The sequence below is a fragment of the Telmatherina bonti genome, assembly GCF_933228915.1.
Source record: "Telmatherina bonti genome assembly, chromosome: 9".
NCBI classification, from domain to species: domain Eukaryota; kingdom Metazoa; phylum Chordata; class Actinopteri; order Atheriniformes; family Telmatherinidae; genus Telmatherina; species Telmatherina bonti.
This window is the reverse complement of record NC_136627.1, coordinates 26,490,134-26,511,013: the sequence shown is the minus strand read 5'-3', so window position 1 is coordinate 26,511,013 and position 20,880 is coordinate 26,490,134. Positions and strand designations below refer to the sequence as shown.

Here is a 20,880-nt window from a genome sequence, read left to right as displayed (position 1 = left end):
GTGCAACTAGTTGACATTCTTCCTGTGGGTGAACAATGAACAGAAGTTGTTCTACTGAGGATTTCAGTACATTCTTAGTTTATCTATCACATGTTCCTTCTACAGCCACCTTTCTGAAGTACTCTACCTACCTTTTGTTTGACAGAATGTGTGTCTTTTTTGTTTTGTTGTTTGGTTTAATCGTTTAGGTTATTAAAAGTTGGGTTTACTGCTCAATGCCTCTGAAAAACCATTACACCAGGTGAAAAGTATGGAACTGATGCCCATGTCTGCAAACGCAACATTGTAGGTCTCTGATCTGAGCACTGATCAATCGTATCCTTTGAGTTCCACATTTTTCCTCATGAATTCAACAACAAATGGGACATTGTGCCCAATTTTGCAGCTAAAGTACATCAAAACTTCACGCAAGGAGAGACTGCCATGTTTGGATGACTGGTCTCCAAATGGATTTGAACATCCATGACCCAAACAGTTCTTATTGCAACTTCTGCAAAAGGCTTTGATGATGAAATCTTCTCTTCCTCACGTGAACTGGCTCACTGCGGTACCACCCTAAAAACTAAGGCCTGGAAAAAAATGCTAACTTTTTACCAGCGACCTGGTCCACAAGATTGGAGGAGAAGGATGCTGCATTAACCAGGCCCATGCATTCTGAGTTTATGAAGACAACTCTGGGAACTGGCCAACCAGAGGAAGGAATAGTGATAGTGAAGTGATGTACTAGCTTTACAAGTTTGGATTAAAGCAATTTCTTCTGTATCCCAGCAGACTTTGCATCACCAGGGTGACTCCTGTGTCAATGAATGAGGCAGAGCAGTTCATCCATTTGGTAAACCCTCCTTGATTAGCTCTGGGGTTTGAAATTATAATTGGATCACAAGATGATCAGTGTGAGCTATGTGCATTTATTGCTACCGTGAATTTAAGTGAGAAAAATGATCAGTATTACCATTTTCTTCAATAAACCTATTTAGTTTATATGAATTTTTCTCATTTACCTAAGATTTTAATTCTATTAATTCTGCTTAACAAAGTTATTACTCATGTCATATTAAAAACCCAAATTTGGCATTAGCTCCAGAACCTTATTTTGGCCATATAGGTGCTTTGTCTATAAGTGGTGAATTGCATTTACTAAAAACTACTTTGTTGTCTTTATTTATGAAGATTCTGACAGTTTTCCAGCCTCACACTTAGAGAATGGCTGAAGGATGACCCATTTTACATCTGGATCAATATGTAATTTGGGATCTGCCGATGACAGTGCTCAGATATCAGTATCATATTTCCAACATTTTTTGAGTGTTGAGAAAAAGCTGATTTGACTACAGTGAGAGAAGACATTAAAAATGTGTTTTTTTCTGCATTAATAACTCTTTTGAATGCATCAATGTTTTTGTTTGTTGTTGGGTTTTTTTGTTTGTTTTTTATTTTGGAGGGGAAGGGGGTGGGGTGGGGGGGGGGTTCTCTTCTGGCTACATGGTTGGACACAAAACATATAAATAAACTTGTGAGTACTCCTTGCTATCCAATGTTCCTTTGTACTTTCTTACAGACACACACACACACACACACACACACACACACACACACACACACGCACACAAACACACTGCAGGGAAACAACAGCCCTGCTGCTGTGACATATGAAATCCGCTGACAGATTTCTTGAGAGGTCAACGGGAAAGAGGCTGGATAAAGGTAAAGGAGAAAATAGGAGCTTAATTAGTGGTGGAACAAGACCCAAGTGTCCTGAGTGGAATGTCAGCTTTCATCAGTGAAGTTTTCCTTTTTTTGTGCTGAGGAAGTGGTGTGGCAGCAGTTTGAAACCGTATTTAAGTTCGGTGGTAATGAGATGGAGCCAGACGGTGATCAGAGACACACAAGGTCAGAGCTCAGAAGGTGAAAGGCCAACAGCTGAATCTCACATTCTTCACTGCAGTCAGACAGACTGCCACATCCCACCATCTGTACCTCCCTGTACTGTCAACACACATACACTCCCAGGCACTAACCTTCAGTAGAGAGGAATAGAAAGACAGAAAGGCTCCGTAAACGCTCATGAGTCCGGAAACCCAGGTGCAAAAGAGGTGTAAAATCCGAAAAGAATGAAAAAATCTCATGTTAATTTAAGAAAAAAATACATTTTCTTGAGGCAGTTGTCCATTTTCTTTTGTAAAAAAAAAAAAATTGATTGTTAGCTTCTTAATTAAAAGATCAATATGATCATCACACAGAAAACTGATGGCAAACAATTCGTCAAGCACAAATCTTTATGATCCTTGTGGATTAAACAAATGACACATAAATCAATCCCCCAATTAAAATGAACCTGAGCTGTATAGTGTACGTCTGTACTGATGGATGAAGGATCTGGTTATCCTTGAAACAACAGGGATGAATGTTCTGAAAAAAGTAAAAAAAAACAACAAAAAAACCCACATGGCCTTTTGCCATTTTTGTGACAATAAAACTTGCCTTCGGAATGCCAATCAGACAACTTCAATGTGATACCATCCACAGGGCTTTTCTTTTCCTCTTGCATTTTCTCTCACTCTGATTAGGTTTAGTCTATAAATGACTTATAGACTTACACAACCCAGTCTCGCAGAAAAATAAAAGATGTGAGAAAAATGTCTACATGGTTACAGGTAGCATAGTTTACAGGTTGTAATACCTGCTTGATAACAACCAACAGCACACAGGGTGATGGATGGCACGAGGATTCTTGCATATCTTTGAGATTAGCATAACCTTATAGAATGGATGTAATATTTTTCTGTAAATTTTCTGGAAGTAAATGTTTTATAAAAGTGCATTCAGGTAGAAACTTGCTTATAAAGCAAAAAACAGATTAGATGGAAATTAGGTAAAAAAAACAAACAAACAGGGTCCTCCACACATAGGAGACACAAAACAGGCATCATCTGCTTTGCCAAAAGAATTAATCAAACAGGTTATGTTCCTCCAAAGAGCGTGTCTACGTCAGACAAAATCTCATAAATGAAGGAGATGAGATTTAATGTTTTATATTATGTCCAGCTGTAAAAGCACAACCTCAAGAAGGAGCTCATTGTAAAGAGCAAAGTGATGGCTGCCTAATACAGTATGTGCTTAAATGCCTTTGTTACTCTCCTTTCATTTGCAAAAAATGATGATGAAAACATGCAATGAGGGACAGAATCGGACAGAGCATGGGCTGAAACCCAATGAAAAATGTAGCAATTTCTGATGATTACTTTTCTGGGGTTTAAGAGTGAAAGTAAAAAAAAACAAAAAACAGATCCTATCTGACACCTCAGAGACAGCCACTCTCCAGTTGAGATGCTTCTATTTCATGCCTATTTAGCCATTGTGGGCTTTAATATGGTCCACAGCTCCACTGAAACTGAGATTGAAGACATTGCGGATCTCTCTTTGTGCCCCTGCTTGCAACAGACATCTGGACTCCTCTTCTGTTGCTCAATTTCTAGCTCTATTCAAAGAAACAAAAGAGAGCAGGCGTCTGACCATCTAAAAGTCACTCTCCATCATGTTGGACTCCCATCGCCTGACATGAAGACAAAGAGGAGAGAGAGGACGTAATGGCACTGAGGAACCGGTCTGGTCAGTGTTTTAAAAGAGGGAAAGAGTGAAACTGAGCTCTTACCCCCCAGGGAGCTGTTTGTGTCCATAGCTCTCTGAGAGGAAGCCCATGGCACCAGAAGACGCAGTGAGGCCAGATTGTGTAGAAGTGGGTGTGAAACAACAGCTGCTGGACAAATAACCTCAGAATCTGAGAGACGATGCTCAGCAGAAGGACTGAGATGATGCAGAGAGCTGAGAACATGTTAGTAAACCAAGTTGACACTCTCCATTAGCATCAGCATGAGCAGAGAAGATGATGAAACTGAGAAAATGATTACAGCTGAATTGAACAATGTTGTTATAAATAAAAAATGGCCGCTGTTAGTATGTCAAGTTTATTAATGCAGCAGAAGATTCCACTGTGAGACGCCTCATTTTGGAACAGAAAAAAAGAAAGAGCTGCTCTCACAGGCAAGAGAGTGAAATATGTGATGGTGACAGGCCTGTAGACAAGGAACGTGTTTCTTGATGTAGAATAAACAAAATATGGGAAATGAAATCTTATTGAAATAGAAGTCAATAATAAAATGTAAGCAGTGAGTAGAAAATGTAAATAGTAGTTGCTGTGAATCGTTGTCGAGTACTACAGTCGGGATCAAACTGACATGTTATCTGGAGGTTCGGGTGCTTTTCTTTGTTACATAGGGATTATATAAAATGATTCTGGCGTCCCATTGAGGAAGCGCTTAAACCATTCTCTTCCAGTGTCACAGATACCAACAAGGACCTTTTCAGCATACTGAATGTATGGCTGATGATAACAGACATCCAGGCTGTTTGAAGGTATGGTTTCTAAATGCAAAATCTTGCTTTGAATGGAACATTTTAATATTTAGAACCTCCAACACGTCACATATAACCTCTTTATCGTGAATGTTTGACATCATATGATGCATTTAACTGCTGCCATCTTTTTTCTCTAAAGATAACATGATAAAGGGCTGTTATTCATTTAATGACATTTATTTATTTTTCCTATTGAATCTCATCTTATTGTATTATTTATCTATTTATCAGTTATTATTATTTTTATTTTTTTAATGTTTATTTTACATCTTTTCAAAATTTATTATATCAGTGTTTTCTATGCTTCCTCACTGGTTGACTTCCCATGCTGGTTGATTTGCAATTGTTTGTCCCCCCTTTGAGTGTGTGTGTGTGTGTGTGTGTGTGTGTGTGTGTGTGTGTGTGTGTGTGTGTGTGTGTGTGTGTGTGTGTGTAGTTTTTTAAGCAGATGGACATCCTGCAATACCTGAAAATGAAGATTGTGGCAGGGAAGGGTTTGTTTGTGCCCTTTGCACATTATTAGTTCCAGAAGGCTTATCTCTCCATTAGGTCAGAATAAGCAGATTTTTTTATGCATCATCTTATTGTCCTTTAACATATGCTGCAATATTGTCTTGTCCTCAAGCAAGTCCTCGCTTCTACAACTAACCACATCCGTTTTACTAAACTGAACAATAACTGAAACAAGCAACAGAAACACATGAATCAAATTTAGGTTTTAAGACAAATAAACGTAAAATTGGTCAAACTGAAGATGGGCTTGGATTTCCTGCTTTATATGTAACACCAAACCCTTTGGGTATCCAGTAAACATCTTCCAATTCCTAGATTTAATTTCATGGCAGCTTCAATGAACAGTCAGGGAAGGTATTTGATGGATGGCATATAGTATGATGCTGGACATGCTCTAACACAACAGCAGCCATGTCATGCTGGGAATGAGTTATTTCATAATAGTACTATACAACACTCAAATCTGGTTTATTTGAAAAAAAAAACAAAAAAAAAAAACAAAAAAACAAAACGGAATGAGAGATAATGGAAATAAATTTCCCACAACACAGGAGCTTTATCTCTTAAAGTCAACATTTTACCAGATAATTCATATTTTTAGGGGGGCTTTTATGTCTCCCAACACTGTTAATCATATCCTTCACTCTCAAAAATAGAGGTACAAGATAAGGACATTTATGTACCTATAGGTACATTTTAAAGAAATGTTCTCTCACAAGTACAATACTGGTCTTTAAGAGACCAGAAGCACACCTTCAGAGTACGAAAAACGGTTCAAAATGACATAAAGTACAAATTTGTACCATTTCGACCATAAGGGTACCTGCAGCATTGAAAAATGTAGTGTTAATGGCTGTAATGTTACAAACTGGAGCAGAGTTGAGCGATGACAGTAGTACTACTTAACAGTCATTTACTACACCAGACAACGAAGGTCAGATGCTGCAAACTAAGTGTATGGCTGGTCAGTATTTTGAGTTTTTGAAGATTATTTCGAGATTAATGATAAGATAATATTGTTAAATTGCATGGACCAGGCCTAATCCTGTGATAAACATAAAAAACAAAACTTGATAAGGTAAGGTTGAACTTGATAAGGTACAAAAATAGACCAGAACTGAAGGGTACAGAAATGTCTCTCAAAAGAGTACACCCCCAGCGACAAGCATTTGTACCTTTTTAGGTACAAGCTGGTACCTCTATTTTTGAGTGTGTTTGGAGGCTCCCCAATTTTAACCCCGGGATTCAGAGCTCTGCTGCTGTCTCTGTCTCTTTAAAACGCTGACTCCCGGAGGTTGGGGGGGGATTTGTTGCGGATAACTGAGAGAGCACTGCTCCTCCCGACATGTGCGGTGCTTCAGATTCGCTCCAACTAACGCACCAACCTGCAACTCCGCGCATCAAAAGGAGAGCAACCGTGCTGCCATTTACTACTAGGCTAAATATAGTTAACTCTCCTTTTTGTGTTGTTTTTGGCGACGGCAGCGGGGCACCCTAAATTGAAACCAGTGCGCGCGTGTGTGTGACCATGCGGGAGCGGAGAAGTGATGCTGCTGAGTTTAGTTATTAGGTTTCTCCGGGGCGGTGCTGCTGCTGCTGCTGATGCTGCTGCTGCTGCTGATCCTGCTGCTGACATGGCTTTCTGGGAGTGACATCAAAGTTTTTCGGGGTTATTATATTCGCTTGAGGTGTTCCAGCTGAGACTCGCTCTCTAGTTTTGTTCAGTTTGCTCCGTTTTTAGTCAAATCTGCGCTCGGTTCAGTGACCGGAGGTTCGCTTTAATTGGTGAATTTACGCAGAGTTCACGGTCAAGAGGTTGCAGACTCCGGGTTTGGCATCAGCACAGTGTGGAGATGAACTTTGGAGATTTCCTACTTGTGATTACTTCATTCCTCACCTTCGCCTCAGGTAATATATTTTATGTGTATATTGATGAATTCTATTGATAAGGCACTTTTGCTTCTTTCTTTCTCACTCACGCTCTCTCTCTCTCTCTCTCTCTCTCTCACACACACACACACACACACGCACACACACACACACACACAATCCTAAAGCCCATTCACATCTAGAGCCCATATGGCAAGGTTTGCCGTAGTGTAGCTGACATGTCTTATCTTGTTTTCTGTCCTTCCAGATGGATGCAAATGTTGTGTTTAGATGCTTTTCTAACACGTTTTTCTGGCAGCTGTGGGAACGAAGCGCATCTTCCCAACAATGATGGATCATTAAGAGAAATGTCACATGCGCATTAATTTGTATGATATTGAAATACCGTGGATGAATGCCAGGAAGATTCACACTTTGTCATAATGTCCTCCTGATCCCCGAGGTGGCCTCAAAGGGACGCCATCAGGCAGCAGAAAAGTTCAGAGGAGGCACCACGTCTAATAAATAATAATAATAATATAAAAAAACCAAATTTTTATTTTCAGTGCAGTTATATGCACATTAACTCTTGGTGACAATGTAATAAACTACTTTGGTTATGTTCACATAGTTGAAAAAAAACACACAACAAATAACCTTGATTTTGATTGCATTCTCAAAGAAATAGTTTATTTTAACCATGGCTCTAATTAGAGATTACATTTGTAAGCCTTAATGCAAATCACAAAGAAAATCAGGGTTATAAAACAGACAAACAAACAAACAAACACTTAGTTAGAATGGAGACTTTTTTTTTTTAAATTCACACTTGACTGAATTGTGTATTTTAGTTTGAAACTTAAGGGGCTATTTAACCTTGTAGACATGAATCAATTGAATTATTTAGAATTTCTTAGAAAAGTTATCATATAAAAAAATAAACCAAAAAACAGAAAATAATATGAAAGACGCTGTTATGAAACATAAACAAATACACTTTTTTTTTTTTTTTTATAATGTCTGAAAGGTAGTTGCATCTTTGACCACTAGATGTTCAGAGCAGTGCTTTTACATGTTGGCGCTACATTTTATTGCATGGTTTACATCCAGCTGGTGCGTTCATTTCTAATTCATGTTTAAATTTAGAGTTTGTAGCATGGATGCACTGAAGACAACTGACTTCCAGACTAAAATATGACATACCTGCAACACACTGACAGCCACAGTCAAAGGTTGATCAAAAAATGGCAAAAGTGCAAGAGTAAAAAGAAAAAAAAAGTTAGTTCATACATGTCAAAACCTTTCCTTGCGTTCCCTATTTGACAGTTTTTAAGGAAAAACAAAACTACTAGAGAAAAGTTTGCAGAAACACCAATTTGATTTCTCAAAGAGAAAGTGGGAAGCAGGGATATAAGGAAGTTAGATACATAGTGTCCCTGACTTCAGTGGACATGGAGTTCCATAGTTGAGGACTCTGAAGGAGAAAGCCCAATCTCTCTTTGTCACAATGTGTGACCTACAATTTGTTAGCAGGCCACCATCTGTGGTTTTCACTGGTCGAAGGGGCGCATGCAATAAGTCTCCAGTGTATTTATTTGGAAGAAAGGCCATTTAAGGCTTTGAGGTGAGCAGAACGAATTTAAAATCACTACAAAATGTATCAGGGAGCCAATCCAATCCATTTAAGGTGGCAAGCACAGGAGTTATGTCCTTGTTTCTTGTTACTGCAGCATTTTTAGGTAACCTATGACGGGGCGACACCTGTGTATAGGAAATTGCTGTAGTAACTGTGGACAAAAGCATGAATAATGTTTCTAATTGCTAGCAGATGAAAGAAATGTCGCCCTGCGATGGTCTGGTGACCTGTCCAGGGTGTACCTCGCCTCTCGCTCGAAGGCTGCTGGGATAGGCTCCAGCTTCCTAGCGACTCTTAATCGGATAAGCGGTTTCAGAAAATGAATGAATGAGTGAAAGAAATGTCTTGATTGTTTTAGATGGTGAGAAACAGATTTAACATATTTGAGAAGAGCCTGAAAACTAAGGTTGATTAAGATTTTACGCCTCAATTCCTGCAGTGTCTGTGATGTTATTGGAAAGATCACCAACATAAAAATTAACAGGCCTGTAAAGCATTTAGGGAACCAAACATAATAAAATCAGATTTATCTTTATGGAATTTAAAGAAATTTTGCGGCATCCAGGATTTAGGATAGAAAGCGAGACTTGTAAACCCTGGAAATCACAAGCATAAGTCATGAAAATGTTCATTCACATCATAGTCTGAGATAATCTGGACAAGATGTAGTTTATAAACAAAGAATTGAGGAAGGCCTAAGGTTGAGTCCCGTGGTATATCACAAATCAGCTTGGCTGTTGCCGGGGTAAATTTACTCACAGCGACCAAAAGGTTCTGCCAGAGAGATATGACTTTAATAAGCAAAGAGCCGAATCCTTAATTCCAGTCCAGGATGCTATACAACACTGTAGGAGGATTCTGTTATGGGCAGTATCAAATGCAATAAATTAATCCAAAAGAAATAAAATCATACAGTCTTCTCTATCTGCCCTCTGCAGCAGGCCATTGGTCACCTCAGCAAGTGCTCCAACTGTATGATAAAGTGCCCCTAAAACCAGACCAGAAGTTGTTAATAACACTGTTATCACTCATAAATGATCTCATTTGAGCAGAGATGATTTTCTCCAGAACCTCAGAAACAAGAACATTTTACAGATTGCTCTGTAGTTACTGCAAGATCAGGGAAGCAAATAAGGTTTCTTTAGCAGTGAAAAAAACTGACATATTTACAACTGTCTGCAAAACAGCCGAAGGCCCGAGAGTTATTTAAAGTTTTTAAGATAATGTGGCTGACTTTGGAGAATAATGTCATGTCAAATAATTCTTACAGCTGTTTTCCAGGTAGCTGAAGTTTACCGAAGTGCTTCACAGAATGAAAGTACAACAATTATACATCCATTACTAATATACAACAAAATAATAGTAACATCTGTTGAGAGAACAACATTGCTTAACCTGAAAACTGAGAAAAAGAGATTTTTCTTTATCAATGATCTGAATTTCAGAAGCAGAATTGATAAAAACAAGTAAGCTGGTGTACGATGCAGAAGCTGCCACTGCAAACGCGTGAACACCTTTTTTGTTTTTTGCCTGCTTCAAGACACATCAAGGAACAGTTGGTTGGCTGACCAGAGGTCCCAACCAGCCATGTAAGAGGTCAGCTAAGTGTGGCTGTGACTGTCCATTAAGGTAATTAAAAGAAAACAGCAACATTTTAAAAAGCTGTGGACAGAGTGCAGTATGGGTGTAATTAAGGGGAATAGAAATAACTTTGCAAAGCATATCTGATATGGCACAGATTCAAATGAGGCTACTTGCCAGCTGTTTCTGATCTAAAATACGCCAATAAACTAATATTGTCGACTGGCATCTTTCCAGATATGATCAAATATTCCAGATATTTGTAGATATAAAAAAATGATTCCTGAATAGCAGCCATTTTTTTCTCCTCAAGGTCAGAGTTCTAGTTTCTTGCAGGGATGTATCTGATGCTGCTATTCTCTTGCAACGCAACTCATCCCGCTTTATTCTCCTTGTCAGAGAGTTTTCATAACTGATTCCCTTAAGGTACCGCGTGCATATTTACAGTTCTAATAGCATAATGCCATTCCAGCTTTCTTTTAGTCTCCATCAATTCCATCGTTGAATATCCATCTCTAAAGCTGAAAATTGCTCCATTATGCTCACAAGCTAGTGATCGACATGGTCTTGATGATTGTTTTTGGACATGAAAAAAAAGCAGGTTAGAGTCATATTTATCTGTTGCAGCTGATCCTTCATCTGTAACCCTGATGCTGTCTTTGTGTGAGCTGATACATTTGTTTTATTATTCTGGTCCTGAGCTGAGACCAACAAATGAAATAGACTGGATTTTCTCTCCTCTACTGATGAGGATGTCAGTTTCACTTAGGTTAAAGTTGCGCTTCTGCTTTACTTTAGGTTTTGTTGCCATCTCTTCAGTTGTTGTGCAAGCAATGTTTTTTAAATGTAAGTGACTATTCAGGGTCTTTGTCGCTGAAAATGGAAGTTGATATCAAGCTCATGCATGAATATAATTCATCTGTGATTGTTGTTTATAGAGCCATACGTAGGCACTGCTCTATAAATGAGATATGCACTTTTTTCCTCTGTGATTGCACTTGAATTTGATCCCCTATTTATTCTCATGTACTGTGAAGATTTTTTTTGTGCTTTAGCATTTTTGTCTGGCATAACTTTGATTATTGGCAGACATATACAATCATATACTTAATGTTAAATAAGCAACTAACAGTTGATGCGTATAAACCCGGTAGATTATGTGAGGTGCCGTTTTCCATCCTTATCAGGGATAAACTTGCACAATTTCTCAACATCAAAGGCACTTCACATCCATATCATCTGCCTTCATCCAATAACCTGGAGAGGGTATCTGCTCTCAAACTCACCTGTTATTGTGCACATTTCCAGCAGTAATGTGTGTAATTTGCAACAAAGTACTGGAAAGAGGACAAACCTGAAGACCTCTGCTGGAGCGGAGATGAGACTCTCACACATATTATTCCATAGAAATACGACAGCTGAAGGTTGATGGGCCTTGTTTATGTTGATTCTCAGTCAATAAGTAGCTCTGTGTGGCTTTTGAGGAATGTGCAGAAGGTGTATTCAGTGTCTTCTGAAAAGCCTGTGTGATTGTGAGGAAAAAATAGTATGCTTTACAGAAGCTCAGTGCTTATACACACAAAATAAATATCAATCAGCTTCGAAATATCTCATTTAACTTTCCGGTATCTTAAGCTGTGGAACTAATGGATCGTAAAAACAATCCTCTGCTGGTGTTTTGTGTCCACTCTGTCCTTTTTGGTCATTACTTTGTGACACATGTGAGCAAAGACTGACTAAAGCCTCCCACATTACTGCTTGATGAAACAACTCTGGATGATGAAACCGCTGCAGAAGCTGGTTAGTCGTGTAATGTGCCACAGCCTTGAGTCATGTTGCTGGATGTTCATGATGTCCCACTTCTTCTGCATTGGCTGATGACTTCATGTAGAGATCAGATGATGGATGAGGAGGACGGCTGTATTGAACTACTAGGTCTCAAAATTCTCAGATTCACACCACAGAAAATAAACCCGACTTCTTTGCTTTAAAATAAAGTTTGCTGTGACATGTTAGAAATTAATTGGCAATGTCACACGAACCTTGAATGCTTTTGGCTTATTCAAGTATGTAAATGAAGTGAAATTTAAAAAGACTTCAAGGAAATCTCAGCAGACAGCCACCAGCCCCACAGGCAAGCAGCCAGCTTTCCGCTCCTGCTCGCATTAACTTGGATGAGGTTAGTCTCTGACTTCCTCCAGGTTGTTTCCTTTTTTTTTTTTTTTTATTTCTAAAATTGTTGTTGTTTTTCCGACAGATATTAAGCCATGAGCTTAGACAGGTCCGATATCTTGCATCTGTTTAACTCTGAGTTGGCAGCCACTAAAAAGCTCAGGGATCTGAAGCAAAACGGGACGTCCCTTCTTTGGCGTTTTCATGCATTAACGTGACAGTACACTTCTGCCCCTGGGGAGGATGTAGGGTTCATAATTGTAAATACTAATTAATGAAAGCCTCCCTCAGACTCCCTCATCCCGGTTATATAATGCCACAGCTAGGAGCCAAGAAACGCCAGATATGGCCTGAATCAACAGGGTTTTCAAGACATGAGCGTGATCTCCTTCACAGCTCTTCCCCAGCTTGCACTGTGTGCTCAATGAGGCAGAAATAAGGAAATGCCATGAGCAAACATGTGGGTGTGTGTCAGCTCGCAATTAGGACCAATGCAATAACTTGTCTGTCAGAGCGGCGTGTGGCATTAATGAGCTTTTATTTAACTCTGCTGTCTCTCTCTTCATTTCTTTTGTGAATAAATGAGAAAATTTTCACATATCAGATTCAATTATCTAAATTGTTCATCTAATCATTGAACACACAATCAGCTCATAGCACATTAAATCCGTCTCTACCCTGAAGCCATTTTAACTCTTCAAACACTGTTGAAAAGGAAGCAAAGACATCAGATGTTTCATCTGATGTTCACCTGGTAGAGATGGATAGAAAAAAGCATTTTTTTTTCACCAGAAGAAGAGCCAGCAATGAAATGATGAAGTGGTAATGAGTTGAAGAAACAGGCATGAATATACAGATTCTTAGAACTGAGGCCGTCTACAGCTTGTCTTGTGAGTTGTTAGTGACTTTTAGCTTACCGTTAAAGTGCCTGCTCAATAAATTTACTTTAACCACTTTTATACTTTAGCAGACAGATGTTCACAGTAATAATAGTCATTAAAAGATAAAACTAGAACAGTTTTGTGATTTAATTGTAAACTTAAACTAAAGAGTTGCATCCATTGCTGATCTGTGGTCTGTGGATCTGTGTGTTACTTTTCTTTTTGGGTTTTCTCCTCTGGAGCTTTTTTGCTTTCAGTTGTAGATGCCTTTAGATATTTTGGATCTTTGTGTATCTTTCTTATTTTTTTTTTTTTAAATCAGCCATTCTGTAGCACCATGCTTTATCTACCTGCTTTGCTTTTATAAGTGGAATTACCCATGTGTTGCATGTCCATGTAAAATTATAGATGTGACCTGGTGATGAGGGATGAGTCAGGACACAGAAAATATTCTTTTGTGGGTCTTTTATTCCCATAATTTACTCAAAGAAGCCCCATATTCATTTTTATGTTTGGTTTGGAATCAATGTTTAGATGTATTAAACAAAACTCAAAGTAAGGAAGAAAGTACAGCTTACAGGCACATGCTGCTATGGCTGCTGACTCGAAACAAGCTATCATACATACCAAGTCCGTAGCTCAGCCTAATTACTCTGGAATGGGCAAGATCTCAATACTAGAAATAGTGTATTTGCTCTGTGTAGATCACAGTAGGTTATATGTTGATAGTAAACTCAGTCAGCACAGACAACAGTAGTGACCTGTCCCAAAATAAAGACAAAAAAAGTCCCATTTGACAGTGATCTTACATTAAAGTGCATTTGTTACTAGATAAATAACTGTCTCACATTAACTTTAATGAGAAAAAGAAATCATGCATGAAATCACTTTTTCAATTCAAAGCCTTCATGCTAGGACACACACATAAGATTTAATACAGCAAGATATCTCCCCTCTGAGTCAACCAGAAACACAAAATATAAGGTAAACAACACTATTACAACATGCGCCACCCTACACTTCAGTGCTGTTCACAATGTGGTCGCCTCTTACAAACACATATTAGAGCAGTCTACAGAAATCACCAGGAATAAAGTCATCACAAACTGAACTTAGTTTGCTAAACTAACTGAACTGTAAGAAACAGCAGACAATATTTGCAGTCGGTGGTTATGGGTCCATTAAAAATGTGTTGGAAAGTTCTTAACTCAATTTAAGTAGTTTCTGCAATCTTCTTGTTTTCTGTGCTTGATGCATGCTAATGATTTCAGCCTTCTTAGTCAGGGTGAAATAACTTGTAGCTGAAAGATAACTGCTCATGCTGTAATTATCCAATAGGAGGCTTATACCTATTTGCTTAGTTAAATCCAGGTGGCGACTTTTTCTTTGGCCAGACAGTGTATTTTAGTTTTTAAAGAGATTGTGATCCTCACTTATAGAAACACTTGTAATAATGAAGAACATTAAAATCCATCAAGTTTTGTTTTTCCTGTAAAAACCCCATTACGCCAGGTAGGTAATTTAGAAAAGGAAATAGTGTGCATAGCGAAAATGGTAGTTCTTTGTTTTATTCAGAATATTAAAGAAAATTGGTCTCACTCCAACACATTTGTTTGTGCTCTGGATTGCCTTGAGCGTGCATCAAAGACCAGTAACCTTGCATGAGCTTAGCACATTCTCGTTCCTAAAGCTGCCTCCATTTTGTGTGACAGCTCAAGGTTACCTGCCATTCACTGTTATGGCTTATCTCAACTCTGTTTTGCCCCTCATTCTTGTAGAAGTTAACTCATTTGAAAAATATGATGGATTTGTTTACCCTGACACAATAGCACAGAGATGAAGTGTGTTTTGCAACTGCAGGAGTCTCACAATGACTTATTTTGGATTTTAATGCTGGATGAGCCCAGTTACATAAAAATCTGTTAAAGAGTGAAGTGGTGGGGCTGTGGCTGTGTATGCACATTGAAATGCTCAGGTGTTGCTTTATTCACTGCTTAGAGGGCAGAAGGAACACTTGGATGGAGCTCTAATTTCTTACTCTGAGGTATTTAAAATAATACTTAAACTCTGAAAATATTGAAAAATGCAGTAATTTGACACAAAACATGAAAATACAGCCGTGCATTTTACAATGGAAAACTCATTCGCCATGAAGTAAATTTAATTCAGTACATTTTTATTTGTATAACGCCACTTCACAGCAATGTCATCTCAGGGCAATTTAAATACACATCAATTCAAGTCAATTCATAAGAAATAGCCAAGCTAAGATTGCATAGAATTTTGATTTTGATCCAATTCTTCATCCTGACCATGCAAAGGAAAACTCCCTTTGAACAGGAAGAAAAAACCTCCAGCAGAACCCGGTTTAAGGAAGGCATCTGCCTCGACTGGTTGGGGTGGAGCAGACAGGAAAGAGAGATAAATATGTGCTGCAATTTTTATCCAGGAAGACCTGTAGAAAAAGGAGAAATATGTTAATGATGCCAATACTATCATATAGCTATATGTCTTTCTGTCACAAGCAGAACTTTCCAAAGCATCTTTTCCATGTTATGTTAATAGTTTTGAAAGTCCACTTCATGTGTAGCCAGTGTCCCTCTGGGCTTGTTCATCCCTTGTAAATGTGAAAGTTATTTCACAGCAGAATGGCCCAAATCAAGTTCACACAAATCAAGTCACACTCTAAATTCCCATATGCTACCAAATATCTCTGAGGACCCACCACTGGCTCTAATGGGCCGTGTTTATGATCTGACTAAACACATACCTTCACAGAGATCCCCATCACTGCCCGTGACATTTATTTTTCTGTGACACAAACAGGGTTGGCAGAGCTTCTTTTTACCTAAAAGGTGCTTTCAAGTGGTGCACCACAATCTTCCTGTCATGAAGCAAACATTAGTGTGAAAATATTCCTTCACAAAGAAAATGTGCTTCTGCCGAGCTCAAAGTGACTCAGACTTTGCGCTGATTGCACACTTGTCACAGTAGCAGGCTGTTGCTTGTCACTTAGTCCACCTGAAGCTGTTTGTAATTATTCTCTTTTTATTTCTCTTCTTCTTTTACAACACTATTTCTCTGTAATACAACAGCATGATGCTCCATTGTGCCTGTTGTGTGGCAGTTGTAGTTGTTGTGCCTTTTGATTCATTAATATTTTCAGTGCCGTCTCTATCTGAAAAAGAAGTGTTTCAAACACAACTTTATATCTCAGCTGGACTGGTTTCTGCATATCCAGAGGCTTAAAATCGGTTGTGATATATCTGAAGGCAACTATCATTTCATTCAAATCATCAAATAAAATCGGGTCACAAAAAAATAAGTCACAGTGGCATTTTGTGCTTTTCAAACTGACTGAAAGCAACAAGGACTTCACAGCATTTCAGATTCAGCTTTATTTATAAAGCACTTTAAAACAACCACACTGGACCAAAGTGCTGTGCACAAAACAATTTGCCTACACACAGTTGCCCACACAAAGCTGAACACTGCAAGACAAAGAGCCTTAACGGCAGCCAGAAATGGGAATTATAAAAGGATTAAAATGATCTAATGATGATAGATTATGTCTTTGTTAATGAAAGATTACTGGTTTTATTAGATCCACAGAAACCACAGAAATAAGGCAGTATTCCTGTTGGTAAGACATAAAATATTTATTAAATCACATAACTATTAGACTTAATTTCCTAAAAAAAAAAAAAAAAAAAAAAAAAAAGAAATGTTTTTTGCACTTGTGGAAAATCTTTCAAAATCATAAGTTACCTCATTTTTGCTTCATGACGATGCTCTGCCATTTTTTTTTCATGTATACCAGGGGTGCCTAAGTCCAGTCCTCCAGATCTATCATCCTGCAACTTCTAGATGCATTTCTTTTCCAACAAACCTGCTAAAACAGCAGAATTCCCTCATCTGCATGTCATCCAGCGCTGTAGAGGCTTGGTAACAAGAAGTTACATCATTTAAAACTGCAGATGGAAGATCTCAAGGAACAAAGTTGGACACCCCTTATCTATACAATCAGTGCTGTAGTGGTCCCTCAAGAAGTAAGCATACTCTCAATTTTTCATCCTTCTTTTAAAAAAACAGAAACAACGCTGTTTATAAAAAAGTAACATGTAAGACTACTGTATTTAGTTTACCCCAAAGATTCATCAGTATATCTGCTCATTCTCTGCACATAATTTCTGCTCTTTGGTATCAGGGAGGAAGAGTTATTAAATGACCAATACTGGCACACAGACCAGTAAGAGACAGGCTCATAGACATATATACCTATATCTTTATTATGTCTCTGTTCAGGCTAAAGTTAACGCAGTTGCTAACTGAATGCACCAGTGTAGCATTGCTAATCTTAGCTGAACTGCTGGTTGACATAAGTACATGTGTAGGAACGTTTTTCATTGTAACAGCAGCATCACAGGGGGGTTAGAAGTGGGTATACTCAATGCTGACTGAAAAATAAGTGGGTATACTCCGTATACCTGGCCAAACCCACGTATACCCACGTATAACCTGGACTACACCACTGTATACATTGAATATACAGTATGACAATGGAAATATCACTCCACTCCATACATCTCCCCGACACTGAATCCCATCGAGTCATGAGGTGCACCCCTTTGAAACTGTCATCAGAGTTGTCTCCAACCACAGACACCAGCTGTTCACACATAGAAGCTTGAAGAAGATCTGCTGAAACCATTAAACTGCTGAACAGCAGCGCTATTATTCACTACAACATCTACCAGCCAGCAAGGCAGGCTTGTCCCTGCAGAGGAAGAGGCAACCACACTCAGAACAACAACTGATTACTGGGTTTAAGTAAATGTTGGTGTTGATCAGTGTTGAGCTTTAAATATGCTCAAAACAAAAATCTTTTGTTTCATGTTGGACTCTGTAGTAGCAGGTATTTTGGTTAAAAGCTTCTTTTGTGTCTGGCAAACTCAAAAGCCACCAGAAACTGAAAGCATTTTTTTCTTTATCTTTGGTTTAGAGAAAAAAAAATCATATTTTGTAATTTTACACTTTCATACAGGTTCTCCAAATTTTTGCACACTGAAACATTTTCAGATCAAATTAGTCCCAAATCTATTCAGATGGATTTCTTTTTATCTGTTATTGTTGGCCAGATGAAAGAAAATAGTTGTTTTAGGGGATCTTGAACTAGTGAAACTATAAAATCATGTTTGCCTAATGGATCAATGGGTACTGAATTCAAATAGAAACCTTGAGCATGTAATGAGAAGCATCTGGACCCACCACATTAGCTCAGGTTCTTGCAGAGGCAAACACCTGCCGATCTTCGAATGTTTGTGGAAAACAACACAATCATCATGTCTGTTGTACATAAGTAACAGAAGTTAGCAACAGAAGGCCCGGGGTGGTGTGGGGTTTGTAACATTATAAAGGCACCTTCGTTGGCATTATTAGGAAATGACGTCATGGTAACAAGGTTCTGATCTTCTGTGATGAGGAGGCTGATACTGAAGGCGACTGTTCAGATGAGGAATATTCACTTTCCAGTAATGATTGTAATCATATTTTCAATGCGCAACAGTTTGAAAGTGTTCCTACAATTTTAAAATGCTATAAAACATATTGAAATCATCATGACTTGTGTTTTTATGTCTTTTTAAAAAAATTAGATGTGATACAGTGTGATAGTAGATGTTTGTGTCCAAAAACAAGTATTGTTAAACTTAAAAAAGTAAACACGTGTGACTTTCTAAAATAATTATTTAAAATTATTTATACTTTTATTATTTTCAGATAAGACACTTAAACATCCTAAATAGGTCTTAGTTCAAAATTTTGTCCAAACAGTCCCTGTTAGGGAAATTTTGGTCTGAGTCACACTAAACTGAATCATAGTGTAAAGATATAGCATTATTTCAAGAGTATTTAAGGCACGTGTATCTTTTCTTAAGGAAAAACTTCAGTTTACCAAGTTCAGATAAAGAATGTCAACATCGTTCAATGTTAGTTATATAAATATACAGCAAACTCCTTTGTAATGGTTTCTTAAACCCTGGTCTGGAGTACAAAAAAAAATCATCAATGCTAAATATTCTCTTTGTAATATGATTTATATCTATAATCTATCATGCCGTACTTCTGGTCTCTGTGAAAGATTTCTGTTTTTGTAGTTATTTCTAAGATGAAAATTTCTGCTAATTCTGCTAATAATTAGTCGTTTATCTGGCACAAGATATTTAGTTTGTAAAATAAAAGGTTGCTTTACACAAAGTTTTTATGACTTCGGAGGACCTTTCTTTAAAGAGAATGACTATGTAGGTTATATTGATTTTGGCTCAAATATATGAAGTTTAAAAACCAAGTACAGCGCAGCGCTGGGTTATGCTGGCAATGACAGTCACATGACAGCCCAACGCTGTTCAACACTGTTCAGACTGACCAAAATGCAATTTTCCAAATACACCACTCAAGCACTGTGAAATAATTGTGTATTATTGAGATTATGACTCATTTGCTGACTTTAATTTTTTTTTTTTTTAAGTCTAAAAAAACTGTATGAATATTGTTTCACAACTTGTTTGTGTGCTCTCAGCCTGCTGGAGTTTAAGACACTGAACTCTGTGGGCTCAAAATAATGACGGTGTATGCAGAATACAACTACCTCATGGAGCCAAGTTTCTTTCTTTTTTTATTTATATTTTATTTTACACTTCTGCTGCGTGTGCACCTCTGAGCATCTGACTTTCAAATGAATGAGGCACTATCTTTTAATACAATCTCCAATTCCTTTTAATACACTGCACCCACGTTTCAACCTGGTGTTAGAAACTAGGGGTTCTTTGTTGAATAGATGTGTTTCCCATGCTGTGAAGATCTATTAAAAGATGCTGCTTAGTTATACTGTAGGAAGTGTTGGATGCGTCTTTGTTTTTAAAGCTCAAATCAGGAGTTGTTCAGTATTAGTGCCTCAGTTTCAGCACCAGAGAATTTGGGCTTTTAATCTTGATATTTTTTAAAGATCTGTATACAAAATAAGGAACCTGTATGTGAATGTAATTTATAGCTACTGGAAGACTCTTTAAAGAGGTCAGTTGTCTGTGGTAGTAATATTTTTCTATGCATGCAATAAAACCCATCATAGCACTGGGGAAGAAAGGACCACAGTGTGATGTAACCAAATTCCATGAGCCTGAAATCTTTGTGTACTTTCAATGCATAACTCAACACATCATTAAGCTGTGAGGACTGACTTTCAAGTGGGCAAAGGTAGTTCGTTAATATGGCAGAAGTTACACATAGACCCCACAGAAATGACTAAATGCTGTATGATCTAAAAGAAAGCGCATAGTGGTTTCTTGAGGGATTATCTGACAGACTCTGGATTTTTTTTTGTTTGTTTTTTTGTTTTTTTTTACACCAGGTTGTCCTGAAAGCACCATGACCGATTTTAATAGCTCACTTTCATTAGTATTCATCCTCATTCTGCATTAGTGTTTCGAGCTGTCCTGCTTTGTGACCCCTGGGTGTGAGCCATAAGCACTCAGATTGCGCTTTACTTATTTACCTCAGGTTTATGCTCTAATGTGGAGTCTTTCGTCTGCATGGATCAAATCACTTCATGAAAAGGCACAAATCTGCTTACAGCAAAAGTGCTGGTTTATCCTGATGCCTCTGGTTTAAATATAATGTAATGGCATCATGTGTGTCATTAGGTTCCTCCTGACTGCTCCTGGATTTTCATGCAGTCTGGATCATGTCCTGATTTTAATGCCTCGGTCGGAGCATGATTATGGTCTGTGGCACAGTGACCATTGTATTTCCCTTTTT

The 20,880-nt window shown here is 38.1% G+C and overlaps 2 protein-coding genes across 2 annotated transcripts in view; both read left to right on the top strand.

The window, feature by feature from the left end:
• Positions 1–4,798: 4,798 nt before the first annotated feature.
• LOC306760077 (lens fiber membrane intrinsic protein-like) overlaps positions 4,799–20,880 on the top strand; it is a gene marked incomplete at both ends in the record, with an annotated part of 92,250 nt that continues 76,168 nt past the window's right edge. The window contains one exon of the mRNA XM_079245855.1: positions 4,799–4,836. The remainder of the gene's footprint in view (positions 4,837–20,880) is intronic.
• The window catches only part of LOC306760211 (roundabout homolog 2), a gene marked incomplete at both ends in the record, with an annotated part of 79,454 nt that continues 65,356 nt past the window's right edge, over positions 6,783–20,880 (top strand). Inside the window, one exon of the mRNA XM_079246010.1 lies at positions 6,783–6,837. Coding sequence (XP_079102136.1) covers positions 6,783–6,837 — 55 coding nt within the window. The remainder of the gene's footprint in view (positions 6,838–20,880) is intronic.